The sequence below is a fragment of the Phyllostomus discolor genome, chromosome 8 (genome assembly GCF_004126475.2).
Source record: "Phyllostomus discolor isolate MPI-MPIP mPhyDis1 chromosome 8, mPhyDis1.pri.v3, whole genome shotgun sequence".
NCBI classification, from domain to species: domain Eukaryota; kingdom Metazoa; phylum Chordata; class Mammalia; order Chiroptera; family Phyllostomidae; genus Phyllostomus; species Phyllostomus discolor.
In genome coordinates, this window is record NC_040910.2 from 15,519,365 (window position 1) to 15,539,424 (window position 20,060).

At 43.4% G+C, this 20,060-nt stretch overlaps 1 protein-coding gene across 3 annotated transcripts in view; it reads right to left on the reverse strand.

The window, feature by feature from the left end:
• The window catches only part of TTC29 (tetratricopeptide repeat domain 29), a 142,159-nt gene that overhangs the window by 69,810 nt on the left and 52,289 nt on the right, over positions 1-20,060 (reverse strand). For all 3 annotated transcript variants that reach the window (XM_028521509.2, XM_036031860.1, XM_036031861.1), the window contains 2 exons: positions 18,667-18,879; positions 15,568-15,653 (listed from right to left, as the gene is read on the reverse strand). In XM_028521509.2, the coding sequence (XP_028377310.1) occupies positions 15,568-15,653; positions 18,667-18,879 (299 nt within the window). The remainder of the gene's footprint in view (positions 1-15,567; positions 15,654-18,666; positions 18,880-20,060) is intronic.

The window sequence follows — 20,060 nt, forward strand, 5'->3', positions numbered from 1 at the left end:
TTATTGCTATAGGTAGTCATAAAGAGGCTTAGGACAGAGACGTTTTAAGTATTAATATTCCTAAAATCACTTAAATCAATTTAACACTCTTTAGCAGTTTATTTAGAAGTGTGATTTACTCTCTCCTCTGCAACCAACACCTTTGATCAGCTGGGAAATAACATATGAGCTGAAAATAAAAAGGCACAACAAACTGCCACTACCATTCTCATAGTAAGCTTTAGGCTTTACGGCCTAAAGTAGAAAATTACCATTATGTTTGGTGGTTTCAAATTATGTATCAATACTTCTAAATGGAGAATTACAGAGCCCAGAAGGACTGGTGGAGGTTGTTTCTGGAATCACCTGCCAGTCGCTCTGCTTCCGGAGCTTGGCCATGCTCCAGCAGGCGCCCTCGAACATCCTCTCACTCGGCAGTCCCACCCTACGCCAGGGCCCAGGACCCGCTCTGTCCCCGGTCTCCCAGGGTACAGCTCGGCATCTCATCCGTTTGCGTGCACATAGTCTGATCTCAGTCTCTGTTGAAGCTCTTATCATGTCTCTGGAGACCAAGCCCCCGCCACGTGTCCTAGTCCTGGGAGCTGTGTCGCAGTCTTGTTCTTCTTGACTGAATCTCTGTCTGGGTACCTGGTTGGGTCCCTACTTATTAAAAGTCTGGAGACCTGAGCCCCACCCCTGTGGCTTGGTGCTTGTCACTTGACGATGGTCGTTACTACCATTTATTGAGCAAAAACTGCATGTGGGAGTATGTTATATTTATGGTGTATTGAATCTTCACAGAGCCCTTGAAAATGAATATTAATATTTCCATTGTACAAATGAGAAAAAATGAAGTGCAGAGAGGTTGAGTCACTTGCTCTAGAATGCACAGTCCTGAAGCTGGAGTGGCAGAAAAGGATCTGAACCGGGTTTACCGGATTTTGAGTCTTGCTTCTTTTGCCCTTCAGCACGGTGATATGCCTGCTGCTGGACCACCCCGGGCATGGCTGTGCTGACCCAGATCCCCACTTACAGTGTGACGCCTGCTACACAGTCCCCAGAAGCTAATCTCCACTCATCCGTAGGAATATCACCTGCAGACCAACACCTCTCAGTGTAGATGCTACCTTTGTATTTGCCTGGTTACAGCTTTGCCTATTATCAGTTGCTATTTTTTCATCATGTGGCCAAAGTATAATAGTTAATACTAGTTAATACTATTTATTCTGCCATTCTTCTGCCCACAATGACCCCTTTCCATTCAGGAGGCCGTCATTTATAGCGGCCACCCAGGCCTTCCAGGATCCCACCCCTTACCTCTTTGACCTTGGCTGCTGCTGCTCTGCTCCCCTTTGCTTCTCCTCGGCCTCACTGGCCCCAAGCCTCTCAGAGACAGGGCTGCCTCAGTGCTTTGGCCCTGACCATGACCTCTGCTTGGAATGGGCTTCCCTCAGACACCCACATGGCTGATTCTCTCACCTGCTTTTATTCTTTCCTCAGATGTCAACTCCTCAGCCAGGTCCTCTCATCAACTGTTTAAAATGCCCCCACCCCACCACTCTCTCTGGCAGCCCTGAGTCCTTTCTCTGTTGAATTTTTCTTTTTTTCTATAGCACTTCTTATTATCCAACATACCATCTAATTCACTTTTTTATTATGTTTAATCTTTATTAGTATCTTCCTGCAGTGGGTGATGATATTCTAAGTGCCTGGAACAGGGCTTGGCAATAGGCGCTCCAAAACAATGCGCTGGATGAATAAATCGCAAATTATCCTTAAGACTACACATACGAACTAATTTAGTCTTCCCAGCGCCCCATGAGTAGGTGTTCATACTCACCCTTCTCTCTTTTTAAAGGTAAGGAAAAGGGCACATAAAAACGAAGCCGCTGGACCGAGGTCATTCAAGTGGTCAGCGGCTGAGAAAGGACAGGCGCCCAGGCCTCCGATTTAACAGACAGCACTCACTGGCCTCTTCTCCTGCCTCTGTGCCAAGAGGGCGCTACCGGGCACTCAAGTCTGCCTCCTTTTGGGCCCTCTGTCCTATTGTTGACCAGTATCGTAACAGTGGTGTCCTGCGGAGTTTCCTTAAGGAATCTGAACAAAGCTTAATGACCTCTCCAGGACCAAAGAACTCGGTGACAAAACCAGAAGCAGAACCCAGGATGTCTGACTCCCAGTTTGGTGGACTTCCTGGTATTTTCAAAACGAATTTTGAAGATCATAGTCATTTGCCTGGGTAGTACTTTTCCACTCCCATATAATCTATTAAAATAAACAATTAAAAAGTAATTTTGGCTTTGCAAACTTGTAACAAATATTAATGTTTATTTCTATAATATTTTAAGAGGAAATGTTTATTTTTGTAATATCTATGATATTATAAACATACAAAATGAACATAATAAACAGTCACTCTGCTGTAAGCTAATATAAGCTCATAGGGAAAATGAATATGTTTAATTAAATTTAGGAAAAATGTATAGTTAAATCACTTGCAGTACAATATTTAGGACTAATAAACCATTATCTCTTTACTATTTTATTGGAATTTTTATCAACATGCTGTATTAATAAATAGCATCTTCATTTTACAAAATGGGATGCTCCGAGATTTGTCTATGATCTGGTAAGTCAGTGGTGGTAACAGGAACAGCGTAATCTGTGCACTAACCCAGCAAATCATGCTTTTACTACTCTCTAATATCCACCGGCATTTATAGCGACAGTACAGGATGCCAGATACAGTTCGAAACACTTTCTTCCCTTTAACCCGTTTCATCCTCAGGACCGCCTGTGAGTTAGGTTCTAGTGTGATCCTTGTGCTGTCGGTGAGGAAACGGAGGCACCAGCAAGGTCGAGGAACTCATGCAAGGTCACAGAATGAGAAATGGCAGGACCTGAATTGGGAGTCAGCTGAGGTGACTCCGGGGGCCGTGGTCCTAGCCACAGCATTGAACCACGATAATGGTTAAGATGATAACAGAGAGAATTCAAATCTACAGGAAGGCCTTTATCTTCCTTCTGCTACTTCATTTTATCCAAAATTATAAACATTCTGCCCCACCCGATTTTTCAGCTGCAAATCTAACTAACGGTACTACTGGTGCACGCTCCCTGACATTTACTAAGAGTCGCTCGCAGATAGTAAATTTGCATCGGGAGCAAGGAGAGACCGAGGCATGCGGGAACAACATATCAAACACACCGATTTTGAAAACAGGAATTCTCTTTCCACATGCACTAACTCTGGAGCCGTCCCTGTTTTATTGTTGGCAAAACATCCAGAGAAAACAAGGCAAATGCAGCTGAGTCACAATTAATGAAGAATCCATGGTACCCCATTATCTATGCCAACGGCTGGTAAGAGAGAGACGGGGGATGGAAATGAGAACTGAGAATTCCTGACATTTCTTTCTCTGGGGAAGCCACTCCAGGGGAGTGGGTCACCCCTAACCTGATGCCACTCGCCACTTCTGGTTCCCGTGTCCTCTCCGACCCTTTCCCAAACTCTGTCCTGACTGAACTCTGACTGAACCGGCCCAGCAGCAGAGAGGTGGTTTTTCTCTCTTGTGCTTCATGTTGTTCAATAATAATTTCTACTGGACAAGAATAACAAAATGTTATTTATGCCCATCAGGAATTCATTGAGCAGAACAGACGAGAATCTTATTAAAAATTAATATGGGAGATTTGTGTTGAGACGCAATAAATGAGTTTGGAATCATCCTACCGACAACTCCGGCAGTGGCATTAGCCATTTGGCACGTGGCTCGAGTCCTGGGCTCTGCGTTTGCTGCTCTGTGACCGTGGGCAGGTTAATTCATCTAAGTCTCAGCCTTCTTCATCTGTGAAATGGGACTAAGAGTAAATGGAGAATACTAATAATGTCTGCCTCTTTGGGTTCTGGTGAGTATTAAATGGGGTAAATCATGTAAATAATAAGGTTGGTACAGATCTGGGGACATAGCATGAAAAGACACATTAGTTGCTATTGTTCATGGTGATGCTACTCTATCAGTCAGGGCTCAGCTGATTTCACGGGACAAAAACCACCAATCTAGTCTAGGCAAGAGGGTCAAGTAGGGACTTGAGGCCACTGGGAACTGCTCTCTCTGTTTCTCATCTCAGTTTCCGCATGTAAGCATTATTTCCTCAGCGGCGGGCTCCACGGCTCTGGAAGCCCCCAGGCTAACCTTCCCACCAAAGAGGACTGGCTCTGATTTGAACAGACAAAATGATCAGGCAAGCAATCTGATTGGCTTAGCTTGTTTAGGGAACCTGTCCGAGGGGTCCACTGGGGTGAGCAGCAGTGGTGGTGAGGATGCCTGCAACCCCCAGGTTAGGGACAAGACTATGGCCAGCGGGCAGGTGCCACTGAGGACTGTGCAACATTCTGGGGGGGGGACAGGACAATGGATGTTGTCCTCCAAACAGCTATTTAAAATGTGCTGTTTTTCTTTACAGCTGCTTCCCCTCCTGCGGCTTTTTCCCACTTAGCAGTACCATCTTACTTTGGATTACCTGAATAAAAAAGACTTATGATTCATTTTTGTCTCTATACTTTCATCTGCACAGCCAGAAGAACTGTAAAATCGGGGAATGTCTCTCACACATGTGAACTACAGCCTGAGCTCATTCTTCAACCGAAATATGTCAGAGGAGCACGGCAGTTGGGCTTCCTGCCTCCAGTCTCTCCCTCCCATTCGTCCTGCACACAACTGCCAGGCTGTCTTCTGCAAGTCCCTGCCCTACTGAGGCCCTTGACCATCCCAACCCACCTCCCCCTCTTCCCAGCCTCTCCCCCAGCAGCCCCTCTCCCCCAGCACACACACTCCGCCGTGACTGACTGTACCCGCAGCGATCCCGGGCCTCTACTCAGGCTGCCTCCTCTCCACTGGGGGGACGGCTACCGTTTACCTTGAAAGGATCAGTTCAAGTGCTATCACCTCAATCTCCAAGTACGACGAAGCTTTCCTGTTGCCTTTCTAGCTCTTGGTCCCTGTCGTGAGTACAGCACAAGTGTGTGCCAGATGTCCGTTTCCCCAACGGACAGTGCAGTCTTGCAGCACAGCGGGTAGGCATCTCCTTGAGCATAAACTGCCCAGACCTGTTGTTCAACAGAGTGTACCAGACTGAAGTTAAAAAAAACAACAGTCCATCATCAACACGGTTATCGCCATGCTTGCTCATGTGGGCTTTGGCAGGTGCACTCAAGATCCAGAAACCACAGGGCTGTGTTTTTCTCCTGTTTTGTTGTTTTTGCTTTATAATTTATATCATTACCAGGTCATCTTTAAATGCACTTTATGACTTGTTAAGCATTCAATAGTGTTCATGTTTTGGATTGAGGTGAGCTGATGAAATGCCTAACTCTATTATCGATCCTATGCTGAAGATTTTTACTGTGAATAGTCTGCATAAAACCTACTAAAAACATTAATAAGATCTTTGTGTTTTACTTTTCCCTTGTTACAAAATCAATATACCGAAGGTCCTCAAATAATGTTGTTTCATTCGACATCATTTCATTATAACATTGATGAGATGCCACAGAAACTTAACTCGGTTTAAAGCAATTAGCCTATGGTAAAATCGGCTTTGTTATACGTTGTTCCTCTTCAAGTCCCAGAACCTATAGACCATTAATGTTGAGTGAGGACTTACTGTATGTAAATTGTAGAAAATTTTGGGTATACAGATCCATCACTCTCCCAAAAATAGATAATTAATGCCATCCATTATTACAGCTTCCACAGACACCCACAGAAAACAATGGGATGTTTCTGGTGTTTTCATATTTATGTGTGTCTTATATGTATGCATATGCATGTATGTAAACATATGTAAGTATGGTCATAATGTACATTGTTTTATATGTTGAGTTTTTGCTTAGTATTTTGACAATATTTTTATTGTTATAAAATATTACCCACTGTCCTGGCCAGGTGGTTCAATTGGTTGGAGCATCATCCCGTACACCGAAATGCTGCAGATTCAATTCCTGGTTGGGACAGACACATAGGTTGTGGGCTCGATCCTTGCTAGGGGCACATATGGGAGGCACCCCATCAATGTTTCTCTCTTTCTCTGTCTTTCTCTCTCCCTTCCTCTCTCTCTAAAAGCAATGAGCATATCCTCATGTGAGGATTAAAGACACTTTACTCATTGTGTCATTTTATTGACTCAGTAACGTTTAATCAAATCACTATTGTATATTATTTCTGGATTTTTCACCATTATAAATAGTACTCATAACATTGTAGATTATAGTTACAGCTAACTCTGAATGTATATTAATAATTGTGCTAATAATATTATAGCTAATTATGTGTATACACTCATAATTATTTTCTTCCGACATACTCTGAAATGAGCAATTCCTGAGTCAAAAAATATGCAAAATTGTGGGTCTTCTTAAAATAGGAAACAGCTACCATTTACTGAATGCTTACTAAGGGTCAAGCACATCACTATTTTATCTCCCCTAATCCTTACAGCAATGTGATCGTCCCCATTTTACAGGTATGGAAAGGAAAGCTTATGGAAGTTAAGTGACTTGCACAGGTGTAGTCGAATTCAGTGTCCCCCACCCCGTACACTCTGCTGCCAATAGCTGCTGATGCCAGCCCCTGGAACTACCTGTCCGATGGCTGGGCTCATGATATGATAGAATTGCCAGAGAACTGGTGACGCTGGAAGCAGCGCTCAACCAATGAAGGGTGGGAATTGGTGGGCAAATACACCAGCTCCCTTGTCCCTTGACAGGGATAATTGATTGGTTTCTATACTGTTTCTCAGAGTGTTCTAACAGGACTGAGCTCCATTTGCCCATGGCGGTAACCTCTCCCAAATTAACTACTCAAACTCACAGCCACGTCCTGAAGTCCACCACTGGACAAACCCAAACCAAGACATCAAGGTTGTGGGTCCAATAGCCCAAAACTGCTCACCTCCCATGGCCCATGCTTCTCCAGACACTCAAAGAATGCCTCGCAAACTTCGCAAAAAATATCTGAGGATGTGTTTTTAAGTGAGAACTGTAAGACATGTTTAGATGGCAATGAAAAATATTTTGAGATTAAGTTATTCTGTTATTCGTTTGTTTTTGAAACTCTAACACATAAAATTGAATTATTCACACTCTTTAGAGGAAGGTTTACTTTCATCGTTGATCTTAATAAATTTGCCTCCTTCATCCTCCCTCCCCACTCTCACCCCCTTCCCCCATGGGCCTCTCTCATGTGTCGCCGAAGCGACTCTCTGTGGAGTGGGGCTGGCGCACCACGGGGTGATCGCGCCCGGAGTCCCACGCATTGCTGCGCTCCCTCCGCCAGCTTCCACGTCTAACCACGCTTCCCGTTGTCCCGTACTATTTGACTTTCTAATTTTTTTGCCTCTAAGTCATGCTTTTATGTAAAAGAATATTAACTTTCTTCCTTGAAATGCTGTCATACACACTTATATAATCAAGCTTTGATTATTCAGGAACTGAGTGAGCATCGCTTTGTGGATTGCCTGGTTTCTTCATTACCTTCCTTCTCCTTCTGCCACTGACCGGCATCACTGCCATTTGAGGACAGAAAGGTTCTGGGGAGGACACTCGTGGGCAAAGTGCAGATTTAATCTTAAACAAGTTTAGTTTGTGACTTATTAACTAAATTTTTACATGCTTATTAAGGGAGAAAGTTGAAATTACTGGGTAAAAGAGTGTTTTAAGTGTGTGATTAAATGTTAGGAGTATAGCATTAAAGTTATTTTTGTGGCCCTGGCCAGCGTAGCTCAGTGGATTGAGCGCAGGCTGCGAACCAAAGCATCGCAGGTTCGATTCCCAGTCAGGGTACATGCCTGGGTTGCAGGCCACAACCCCCAACAACCGCACATTGATGTCTCTCTCTCTCTCTCTCTTTGTCCCTCCCTTCCCTCTCTAAAAATAAATAAATAAAATCTTTTTAAAAAGTTATTTTTGAAGTCTATTATACACTATTTTTATTGAGCACTAATTATACGGATACGCTCTAATGTCAAGATAGCTCTTAATTGAAGATCAAGTAATTGTCTGTGCTACAAATACATTTGAGAATATTTTGGATACGTTTTAATATGCTGAATTACATTTTTTCCTTCTGAAGTTATCCCTTCTGTGTGGTAGGGGGAAAATATATAATTTGGCTCAGTGTGGAATGATGAAGTACGATCCACACACGATTGCTATTTCACGTGTCGAGTCCTATAATCATCTCCGGATTTTTGCAGGTGTGATGCCTCTTCTTTCGTCGCAGCCTCTAGATCAACGGGTGCCAACAGCTGTGCCGTTGCCTCTAGGTCTGTCACACAATTAGTCTTCTGATGAACTATGCAGGTTGCTTTATTGCTGCAGAGGACATTTTCACAGGCTGGGCCTTGAGCTTTACGGAGTGTACATACATTATGTTCCAGATGTCACTACTAGTCCGTACGGTGGGTTAGAGCGCTTTGTTTTCACAGCATCGAAGTCCTTCCTCTTCAGGATGAACCAAATAAAAGTAACGATCTTTTTCTTTATTTTCCCTTGAAATGAATACTGAAAACTTTTGCGCTGTTTCTTAAAATGTGAATGACCGGAAGGAAAAATTTCAGCAGCTTTGTAAAGAGCTACTGTAGCAGCACATTTTGTAATGAATAATAAGAACAATAATGAAGTCTTGGTTAAAGTGGTATTCTAGATCCCAGGGGGATCAAAACCAGCTTTCCCATTCCAAAAAAAATCAATGCATTTTATTACTAGAATATCAGTGTTTATGTTAACGTAGGCCATGGACTTTCTTTCCTGATAGAAAACATCACTTTATTTCCATGGAAGTCTGTATCTGGTAAGTTTTTGCCTCACAGATTACGATTTTAAAAAGTACAGATTTTCATTTTTTTCTTGAGTCTTTTTCTTTTTCTGCAGTTTTTTGTCATTTAAATGACAAATACTATAATTTAGATGACACATACCATTATGAAGTCATTGTTTAAAAAGAAGAAAACACACATGCTATTTTTCTAAGCTGTAATATTGAAAAGAAGGAGAACAATCAGGAAAATGAAATAGAAGAAAAAGCTTTAAAGAGAGCCAAACTCCCCAGTAATGAGGAAGTTTTTAAAAATTCAATTTACTAAGATTCTGGCCTGCAAACAGTCTTTGCTCAACAAATTTATATGTAGTCATTCCTGGAAGTTTATCTGTTCTATTGTCTTAGAAAGGTCACGGTTTTAAATACAAAGACAACAGTAGAAAAATTATTAGTAGAACATTTTACATTTTCATAATCTCCAAATTAATAAAACATATTTTTGAACAATGTAAAAGTTTATTTTCCAAGTAAGGCTAACTGTTCAAAAGGGTATTAAATAATATCAGATATGGAGTCCACGCTTACACCGTGCCTTAAATGATTGCTTTATAATTTTGAGGCACATAATTTTATGCAGTTTGGAAATAAATCCATTTTTTTAATTAGAAAATGGGACTATTTTCTTCTTATATTGGTGTATTTTCTAACCCTACCCCCTTTCTTTTGCTGGTCAGATCATGGATATTTTGGACACTTCTCTACTTCGCAAATGTTTGGAATGAAAAGGAAGGGAGTGCTCTTTGTGACTGGGGGTGGGTGGGGGGGGGGCGTGTGAGGCTGAACAGGAAGAGGGTGGTGAGGCGGCAGTTGGGGGAAATGGGGTCTGGAGCAGCCGCTCCTGTCCGATTCTCCCGGAGACTGCCTAAGAAGGGTCACAGGACAAAGGGATGTGGCAGACAAAAAAGAAAACTCGGTGGAAAGCAGAAAATGACTGCTGACCCCCTGTGCTTACACCTGAATTGCCTCACACCAGTGGAGCTGTGAGCCCTCTTTGGTGCTTCCGAGGCCAGTGATGAACCCACCACGCAGCCCCAGGAGGCATGCTGGCTGCACGCAGGACTGTCTCCGTGTTTTGTGTAGTGGTGACCCACGGGCTTCTGGGAGGAGGAGGCCACCACTCCTGTGCACCAGCATCTGAGCCCCCCTCAGGCACTAGGGCCATTGAACAAGAACAGAAGGGTCAACTTTAGGGAATGATCTCTGATTGGCAAGTAAAGACAACTTCTATTTCATGAGTGGTGAATAGCTCTGATCTTTAAATAAACAAATAACTCAAGTCCCTTTTTTGCATAAATCCTATTTTTTTAAAGATTTTATTTATTTATTTATTTTAGATAGGGAAGGGAGGGAGATAGGGAGAGAGAGAGAGAGAGAGAGGGAGAGGAGAGGGAGAGAGAGAGAGAGAAACATCAATGTGCCATTGCTGGGAGTTATGGCCTGCAACCCAGGAATGCACCCTGGCTGGGAATCGAACCTGGGACACTTTGGTTCCCAGCCCGCACTCCATCCACTGAGCTATGCCAGCCAGGGCTGCATTCCTAAAATTTTTAAGTGGAATAAGTATTAGAGAGGAAACATATTCATGCATAAAAATAAAGTGCTGATGGACTCCCTTCCTTTTTCTTAAAATGACTTCATGGTTGCCATGGTTGATTGTGGCAGCTAGTCCAACTTTGCACCAGGCCGTAGTGAATGTGATTTTCCGTAAGATACAACGGTGGGCAAAAATAGATTCACAGTTGTGAGACACAGAGTTGATTTCTGTATTATTATTTACTAATTATTGTAGGATTTGTTGTTATTACTATTAACCACTTAGTAGTGGCCCACCCCTGGATTTTTCTCTTTGAAACCTTAGGACTTCATAAGACACATTTGCCTTCCAAAATTCAGAATTTACGCTACTTGGGGCATTTACAGGTCTAAATTGATGATGGCCGAAGGGAGTTACTATTTTCTCAGCCCCTGACACACGCAAGAAACAGTCTCCTCTTTAAATGTCAGGGTCTTCGTGACCTCCTGCGCGGGTTTATGAGTGCAGCTCTCACTGCTCCCCTCCAAATGCCTTTTTCCTCCTGCATACCGATATTCCAGCCCCGATTACGCCAGTATTTGTTTAAGGGTAGCTCCGCCCCGTCCTTCAGTGGAGGCCTTTTGGGTCGGCAAGGAACGGATGCCCACAGTGTGTTCGTGCACTTGCCAACATGCTCTGCTCTTACATACCATTTACTAATGACGTAAAGTCTTTAACATATATTAGGAAAATCTCAAAATCTCTCCTGCTTCTGATCGTCAGAACTTTAAATTGGGAATAGCTACTCGTGGCAAGTTTCTTTAAGCTAAGTTTCTTAGGAAAAACAATCATGTAAAAATCTTTAAGCAGATGAACAACACTGTTGGGAGGGAGACATTTTTCTCAGAGGTGGAGGTTGAATCTGGAAGCGAGACTGAGAATTTGAAAATAATTCTAAATTAGAAACTGAAATTACAAGTGAGGAAATAAAAACATCATATGGAATCGCTGAGAATTAAAGCTAGACGGAATAAGAAAACAGAAGGGAAATGCCGAATATAACCCGATGCTGTCTCCCGTTGGCTCCGGCGTGACCAGCCCGATTCCCGAGCACCCCGTGCTGGGGAATCACAGCCGCACTGCGGAGGGGCACCATCCGTGCTTTAAGACAGACGGGGGCAGTGCTGATAATGCTGCTCAGGGTGGGACAGTAGGATGGCAGAGGGTTTTTAAAAACTTTTTTTCTACGTTGAATTTTCACTTGGTGATTAGCTATCTAATCAATCAAGTAATCAATCCTCTTTATGAACTGATCATGTGATTTTTTAAAATATCATATTTGCTAAATTCGGAGTGCTCTGTCCTGTGGTGGGTTTATAAGAGGCATCTCATAAACGAGAAGCAGCACTGGCAGGAGGAGAGAGACGGCAGATGGAAAGACACGCTGTCGCTTGCAGAGAGATGATCGATCACTTACGTAACAGCAGCAGCCCACCAGGGCCCAAACCAAAAGTGAAAGGGAGTTCAAATGCAAGTCTGCAGAATGTCCTTTTATCTCTGAAAGGAAGCGGGGGAAAGCAGCTGAAGGAAAATGCTAGAGAGAATGAAAAGACAGGGCCTTCCACCTGAAACCGAAGCAAGCTGTCAGGTGTGTGGGAATCTATTCCAGTCCAACTGCAGACACAGGCTGCTCTCTGCCATCGGCCTGAGCTGGGTGACCTCCACGTCCAGAGTCAGGCACAGACGCTCAGTGCCTGCTCCCCACCCCAGCCCCACCCCAGGCCCAACTCCCGGTCCTTGGCGACTCCTTCTCGACTTTGCCCTTGGCATCCTATGTCCAGACCTGACATCAAAAACTTCTTGGGCCCTGCAGCTCTGCCCGTGGGTTGGACCCAAATCTTACGCTTCCTGCAAGTCCTCAGTCTGGATGTGCTGTGTTCCCACAAGGCTACAACATTCTGCCACAAGCAAGACCTGGGTTCTGAAGACAGCCCCCGACTCCTCCTGACTTCAAAGACTGCTCCTGCACAGCAAGTACAAGCGGCGAGCCCCAGGCCTGGAGTGAGGCCTGCCTGGCTTCCCAAGGCCTCTGCCCTGGCTGGGGAATTCAAGGACAAGAATTAATTACCTCTGACTCCAACCCAGGTACTTGCCTGGGGGAGGGGGTTAAGTTCTTACTGAAAATATCTGCGCGGAGCTCTCTTATTCCAGCCCCACACCTGGGATGGGAGGCAGAAGGAGTTTTCACGTTTTGGTCTTTCAGACATGCCCAGTTTCCCTGGCCTATTGTACTTGATTGCATGGGGCCCATCTGGACACCTCTGTCTCCCCCGCTCCCATAGTCAGTCCATTACCAAGTCCTACAGAACTACCGAATCTACTTGTCTCCACCTTCACTACTACTACTAACGTCCAGTGACTTAGATTGGGGCAAAAATAGTAAAGGCTCGTAATATTCAAAGGTCTATTACATACCAGGCAGGCACTCTCAAAACTTTACGTAAATTATCTTCTCTGACCATCCTCTGTATTAGTTCCCTAGGACTGATGGAACAAATTGCATTCATCATTAGACTATCCTCCACTGCTAATGTTATGTTGCAAAATTAGAGGACAGATCAGTGGGTGGCATGAGCCTGTCATACAGAAGGTGCTCAATAAACAATTGTGCATAAAGTAATGAGATCATGTCACTAGTCTCGTCAAAAGTGATAAAAAATTCCACATTGCTTAAAAAAATCACCTTCAGCCCTGGCTGGTATGATTAAGTGGATTGAGTGCCGGCCTGCAAACCAAAGGGTTGCCCACTTGACTCCCAGTCAGGGCCCACGCCTGGGTCGCGGGCCAGGTCCCCAGCATGGGGTGCAGGAGAGACAACCACACATGGATGTTTCTCTCGCACTCTTTCTCCCTCCCTTCCCCTCTCTCTAAAAATGAATAAATTCTTTAAAAATATCACCTTCATACACCTCAACAAGGCATTCAACACCCTCTAACCCACCATAAGATTAAAAAAGAACCTTAGAATGAAACTACCTCTTAAAGCTGGGGTCCCCAGCCTCCAGACCCCAGGCTGGCACCAGATCGGGCCTGTTAGGAACCAGGCCGCACAGCAAGAGGTGAGCTTGAATGTGATGCACTTGAATCATCTCCAAACCATCCCCTGCCCACCCCCGTGCCACATCCATGGAAAAATTGTCTTCCATGAAACCGGTGCCTAGTGCCAAAAAGATTGGAGACCGCTGTAAAGAATGCTGAGATGTCATACAAGAAGAGACTGATACATTTGGCCATCAAATTTCTAAAAGTTCAGCATGAACAAATTTCATAGTTAAAAAAAAAACGGCCTGCATAAACATTCACAATACATATTACCCACACGGCTAATTCCCTAAAAACATAAACAGCTCCTGAAGAAGCAGGCACCTTCATTTGTTGTTTGTAGGAATGTAAACTGGTGCAGCTACTTTGAAGGGAAGTTTATAAATAAAAATACAAATTCATCTCCTCTTAGCATTTCCACCTCTAAGACCTTATTCTATAGATTCTCTCTCACCTTGGCACAAAGTGATTCACTGCTACACCCTTTGCAATAAAAATGTATTGGAAATAGCCTAAGCGCCCACCAAGAGAAGATGGTAAATTCATTATGGTACAACTGTACACGGGATATCATGAGGCCCTTTGAAAATGAGGCGTGTCTACACCCACTAGTGTGGAAGAGGTTAGTTCATTTTGTAAACAACAGAAAGGACATACACGTATGTGTACTTATAGTCTATGTCTACATAGGAATATTTCTGGAAGGATAACCCAGAAACTTGTAACTGTATTTGCCTTTGAGGAAGCAACTGTGACACCAATATAGGGGTGGGAGGAAGATTTACTTTTCACTGTGAACTCCTGTGTTGTTTGTATTTATTTAGACATGTGCTTGCATTGCCCATGACAGAGAGAGAGAACACACCACTTTTCACTTGATCTGGTACTGTACTTGTCTTTCACCAGACAATTCACTGCTTCCCAAACACACTGAGTGTATTCATGTTGAGCGTGTGTGTGTGTGTGTGTGTGTGTGTGTGAGTGTCTAGGGCTCCATCATCCTCGCCACTCGCACTGTCCACCTGTGGAAATGTCACTCCTCTGAAGTCTGCTGCGCAGACCTCCTGGTCTTCAGCATTGGAGCCGACCACTCTTACCTCTGCACTCAGAGAACTCCTGGTCGCTGAACTACAGACATGCTTGCAAGTTGTCGCCCTCGTTCAGTTAGCCCCTACTGGGCAGTGTGCATCTTGCTGGCCTCTGTGGTCCCCGGAGGACCCGGAACTTGGCGTTACGGAACGCATGCCATTAACCGAAAAGCATGGGGCAGAAGAGTCATCTAGGAAAACCCGTTTTCTATAATGATCCCATTTTAAGGGAGTTGGAGAAAAATATCTAGCTCAAATATAGAAATCCTACTTCTCATGAATATCTAAAATAGCTAATAAGCGTCTCAGGGCCAGTTGCACAATGGATAAAATAGCAAATAAGCGATCCGCAAAGTTGAAAATAAAGCAAATACTGCATATCAAATAGAATTATTACAAGACAGATATGTATGTGAAATGAAGTAGGAAGCTAGCTATGCTTTACATATATTAGAGGTCAAGAGAAAAATGAAAGAAAAATAATTTCATTTATAATATAGAAAAGAGAGCTCTGACATTTTATTGATTGATTTTTTTAGCCAAACACACTGAGCCTGGAGATAAAACACACAACACTGATTTTCATCAGAGTGTCCCTCACCCCCTTGCATGAAGGTCCGCGGCCATGTAATTCACTCTATTGCTTCATAGTCACCCCCTTTTCTGAGCAAATTTTCCTAAATCATATATATGTTTATAGTAACTTTTTTCACTCCTTACTTTTTGGAGTCATTAAACCCATTTCCTCTAGTCCTTGGTGACATGGGAGTGTAGAGGGTCACATGACTCTCTCTATCTAACTTCCATGTATCCTAAAGAACTTCGTGGTAACTGACTATGGACTACCTTCTATAAACAAAAAAAAAACACAGTTTTTTGTGCCTCTACAATGTTGCTATTGTACATCAGGTCCACTTCTGTTGGCCTTATAACAACATAGAGCAAAATAAGATATACCAAAATAAAAAGGTAAAGCAGCAACAGTTGAAAGTTTACTTCAACTTACTGTCAATGCTGTTTCGTACTCTCCAGCAGCCAAGTGCGCCAAGCCCAAGTAATAGGAAGCTTCGCCTTCCATCTTTTTGTCATTTCCTAATGTGAGAATGCAGAAAAATTACCACGGCTTTAAGGACATTGATTTATTCTAACAAGCAGGATATTTGCTTTTTTGAGACAGTAGAAAGTTACTGTAACAAAGTGTACACATTTATCAACAATCCCTGAAATCTAACTGTATACTGTTAAAAAAAAAGTCTGATGTTAACACAATCGACGCGGATCACAGATGTTAAAGTGCATTAGCAATATAGTTATGAGGCGTTACCCTCCCACACGCAGACCAGCGCCATCACCCTGAGATCCGTGCATGTTGTCCGTGCTGGTCCGCCGTGTGAGGACCTAGGGTGGCCACAGAGCGGCTGCCACGCACCTCAAGTAACTGGTGGAGAGAACCAACATTACGTGGTGCACGGGCACGCACACACGACACTGGCATTCAGCTAAATCTCTGACAGGGCAGCTAATTAGCAAATTAAGGAATTACATTTTTTGGTCAGGTCCAATTTAAAAGCTACTGGTTAACACTTGGATGAGAATGACCAACAGAGTTTCACTTGTTGGTACAATACAAAATTCCATGCATGTTTTGAAATCCAAACTCATTTTTCTTTGCTTAATGACTCGTAGTGCTTTTCATGACCTCTCACGAGGAATTTTAGCCTTTCTAATCTCTGTGTAATGTGTTTTATTCCAGGAATTATCAACTTCTTTCCACAAGCAAAATGTGAAACATGTAACATGCGGTCCAATAAGACGTACATCATAAGTTCTCATAAACATATAATTTGTTCACACTTACTGTGCAAAATATAACAAATAAATCTAATATGCTTACAAAAACCATTAACGATTTTCATACATAAAAAGAACAGTATCCGTTTTCTGCTTTTGGAAGTCTTTGGCTTTCAGTGTTAGGTGGCTCCTAGGTAATGCAAGTGCTGACAGATGCACCCTCATCTTTGAGCGTTAGACAGAAAGTACCAGTGCGTGTCTGAACTCTGCATGGCAACCTCCGTGGATTTCAGCAGGAGCCAGCAATCCTCGGTGCTGCCTTCCCTCTCACCGCTCGGTGAATCAGTTTGCGTGAAGCATGGCTCACGCGGAAGCAGGGTGGCAAATGCCAGCGACGGCACTTTTTCTTCTTCTCCAGCAATTTACACCAATTGCAGAGAAGTATACCCTTAAGATTTCACTTCAGCACAGTGGATAGACCAGCGATCCAGTCCAGGGAATTTTAACTCTTAAAATTCCAGGGGGCACTAACTCTTTCTCTGATAAAGGTCCATGAGCGCTGGGGTTGGGGTGAGACTAGGGAAGAGGAAGATGGGGTGAAGGGGGAGACGAAGATGGGGAGTTGCCCTTGAAAGATGAAACTCATTGTGTGTGACTTGTGCTTGCTGTGTGAAGTGGTGTCACCGGGTCAAGCGCTGGCAACAGCATGTGCTGGTGAGTTATCATCATTTGCATCTAATCCTGTGTAAAGGGTGTCCCAGCAAAGAGGAGAAAGAAACTCTACCCTTGTTGATAGAAAGATTTTGAAGCTGCTAATTTAAATCGTTGGATCACATCCAATATTAGCTTTAAAATGGAATTTAAGCATGAGAACTTTTCCGGCTCACTATCTGAGGCAAAGTTAAGGTAAAGTGGATGCAATAAAATAACGGGAAAAAATGTCAGCACTGTTAAAAATGAGAGACTCATATGGAACGAAAAGGTAAAATACTATCAGTATATTGTGTAGTTTGAGTGGGCTGAATTAATATTGGCTTTGCTATTTAAATCAACAATGATTTCTCTTAAAGAAAATACCATGTTTTTATTTTCAAGACTCTTAGGAACCATCCTTTCTTTGTGAACTACCTTGCAAAATAGCAAATGTGGACCTAAAGTAAAATACCTTCTCCTAATTGATATACTACATTGAAATTGCACATAACTTTCTAGGTGACTAAAGTCAGGTGCTGAAATCGACCTGAGAGCCAACTATTGGTACCAGTGCTTCCTCCTTGGGGAAGGTACTAGATCACCATCCATTCAGGCAGTTCATGCAAGGAGATACATCTTTCAGTGGGGGTGCTTTCCTAAGGGTATTCTAACTAATGCTATTAAAAGACACAATAGAGTGAATGTGTTGTTTACTTTTACTCTTTACAAAAAATTAGAATTAAAATTAAAATCAGTCTTGCTTACTCCAGCTAAGCCATCTGTCACTCCAATAGATCAGATATAGCCAGAAGCCAATCAACTTCGGGTCAAGAGCATAACTCCTATCCTTTGCCTTCATGAAAAGGCTACTCTAATAATAAATCACTGTGTGGTAATAAAATGTCCTTGCATTTCACAAAGTAAAAACGTAATGAGTAGAGGCCCCCACACTCTTTTCATTTTCTCTATATGCAAATGGTATAGAGTATCAAGGATCGGCTCTCGCAAAAGTGTTTTTACTGCTCTCAATGTGCATGTGAATCCCCTGGGGGTCTTGCCAACCTGTGATTCTGCTGCAGTAGGCCCTGGGTGGGGCCCGAGGTGCTGCTTTTCTTACGAGCTCCCTGGCGATGCTGAAGCTGCCTGTCCAAAGTCCACGCTTTGATGGGCAAGAGTCTAAAACGTATTAGAGGTCTATTTCCCTGTTACTCCCGACTAAATATTTACCACATCTTCCCTATTACCTGACAGCAGGGAATTTACAAACAACAAAAGGTCTCTCAGATTGAAAGAATAATAAGACCTTACACAAGCGCGCACACATACCCCCTTAACTTTTGCAAACGACCTTACTTTCTCATTATGGGTTCATCGTTTTATAACAGGGCTCCGGAAGGTTGTAATTTTGGAGATAAAGCTTTCAAGAACCTAATGGATTTCTTGTTGTCAGCACCGAGGCACCTCTGTTTTACAGTGAAATTTGAAAAGTATATTGATGGCATTTGTCTTTGCATTTCGCAGGAAATAATCACCCAAACACTGACGATTTTTATGTCACTCTTGGGGGAAGCAGCGTCTGCCCATTAAAGGAAACGGTGGGAGAGTGTTCTTTTCCACTTACCTTCTTTGGCTATTTCAGAAGCTTTTATTAGAATTCTGATGGCCTGTTTGTAATCTTTATTTTCCAGCATTGTGTCTGAGAGTAATCTGTAAGTCCTCAGGAGACTCTCGCAGGCCAACAAGTTGAGAAAGTGGCCTGTCTCATCCTTCCATATCCGCCCTTGCGTCAATTGATGGAATGCTTCATAATGCTCGGCAGCTTCCAGGAGCTGACCTGGAGAATGGAAGCCATTCATAAACATAAACCACAGGCCAGAACACGTTTTCAAAAATTTTGTGTGCATCTTATGTTTTCGCATTAAGGGGTGGGGAGGGGGCCTAACACAGAGGCAAGGATTTCTAAGCCTGAAGAAGGTGTAAGCTGGAGAAGCAGCTGCTCCCATTTGGGCCTCAAATTTAGCATCGGTTTTGGATGGACACCTGCTGGAAGGATGTCCTTTGGCTAGTAGAAGTCGACTAGGATGACGGATGTTTAGAAGAGAGTGTGAACATCCAGCAATAATGGGTAATGACAAGTGATATGAGCTAACATTCATTTACCATTACATACGCAAAGCACTGTTCTTTGTGCTTTATATGCATTTCTCATTACACAGTCCCATGGAATAGGTTCATGAGCCCATTTTACAGAAGAGAAAGCGAGGGTAAGAATTTTGCCCAAGGCGGCATGCCTAGTGGGTGAGTACGGCAGGAAGTCTGGTCCTGGAGCCCAGGCCGTCGCCCCTGTCCTGCACCGCTTCCCGGGCAGACTGCAGGCTTCACTCTCAAGGAGGATCTGGGCATCTTCAGAAGGTATGCATCTGTTGCTACAAATTCAAATTCAAATATTATGGGTCTTGAAACTGCTTCTCAAAGTTTGACTGAACTTTCCAAGCAGGCACGTGTATACGGTATTCTGTTTAGTTTTGAATAATTAAAATGTAACTTAACTGCCTTCCTGGACTATATTTTATAATATAGTCTAAATAGATCTTCTTCAATCCAAAACTCTAAATCAGCTTTGAATCATTTCACTCCTTGAGGTGTGAGCATGCCCTTTTCTGGGAGAGGAGTTTTCAGGCCTGTGCTGTGGATTGTGTTTTACTTGTGAATTGCCTCGTGAAAGGCCCACGATACCCTGCACTCGGTACGGGAGCTTCCTCACTGGAATCCGCTGGGGAAGCACTCGCACTGGGTGCTCAGGCACTGGTGGCTGCAGGGAGCGCGGGCTCCCGACCGCCAGCCGGCCCTCCTGTCTCAGCTCCACTGTTCCTTTTCCGCTGTTTAGCCTCAAGCTAACTACTCCCCTCCCTGTGCCTGAGATGCAGAATTCTTCTGCAAAATGGGATTACAGTGTGGCTATTCAAGGTGCAATTATGAGAAGTTAATACCTGATACAGCTACTGTTATCAGTGG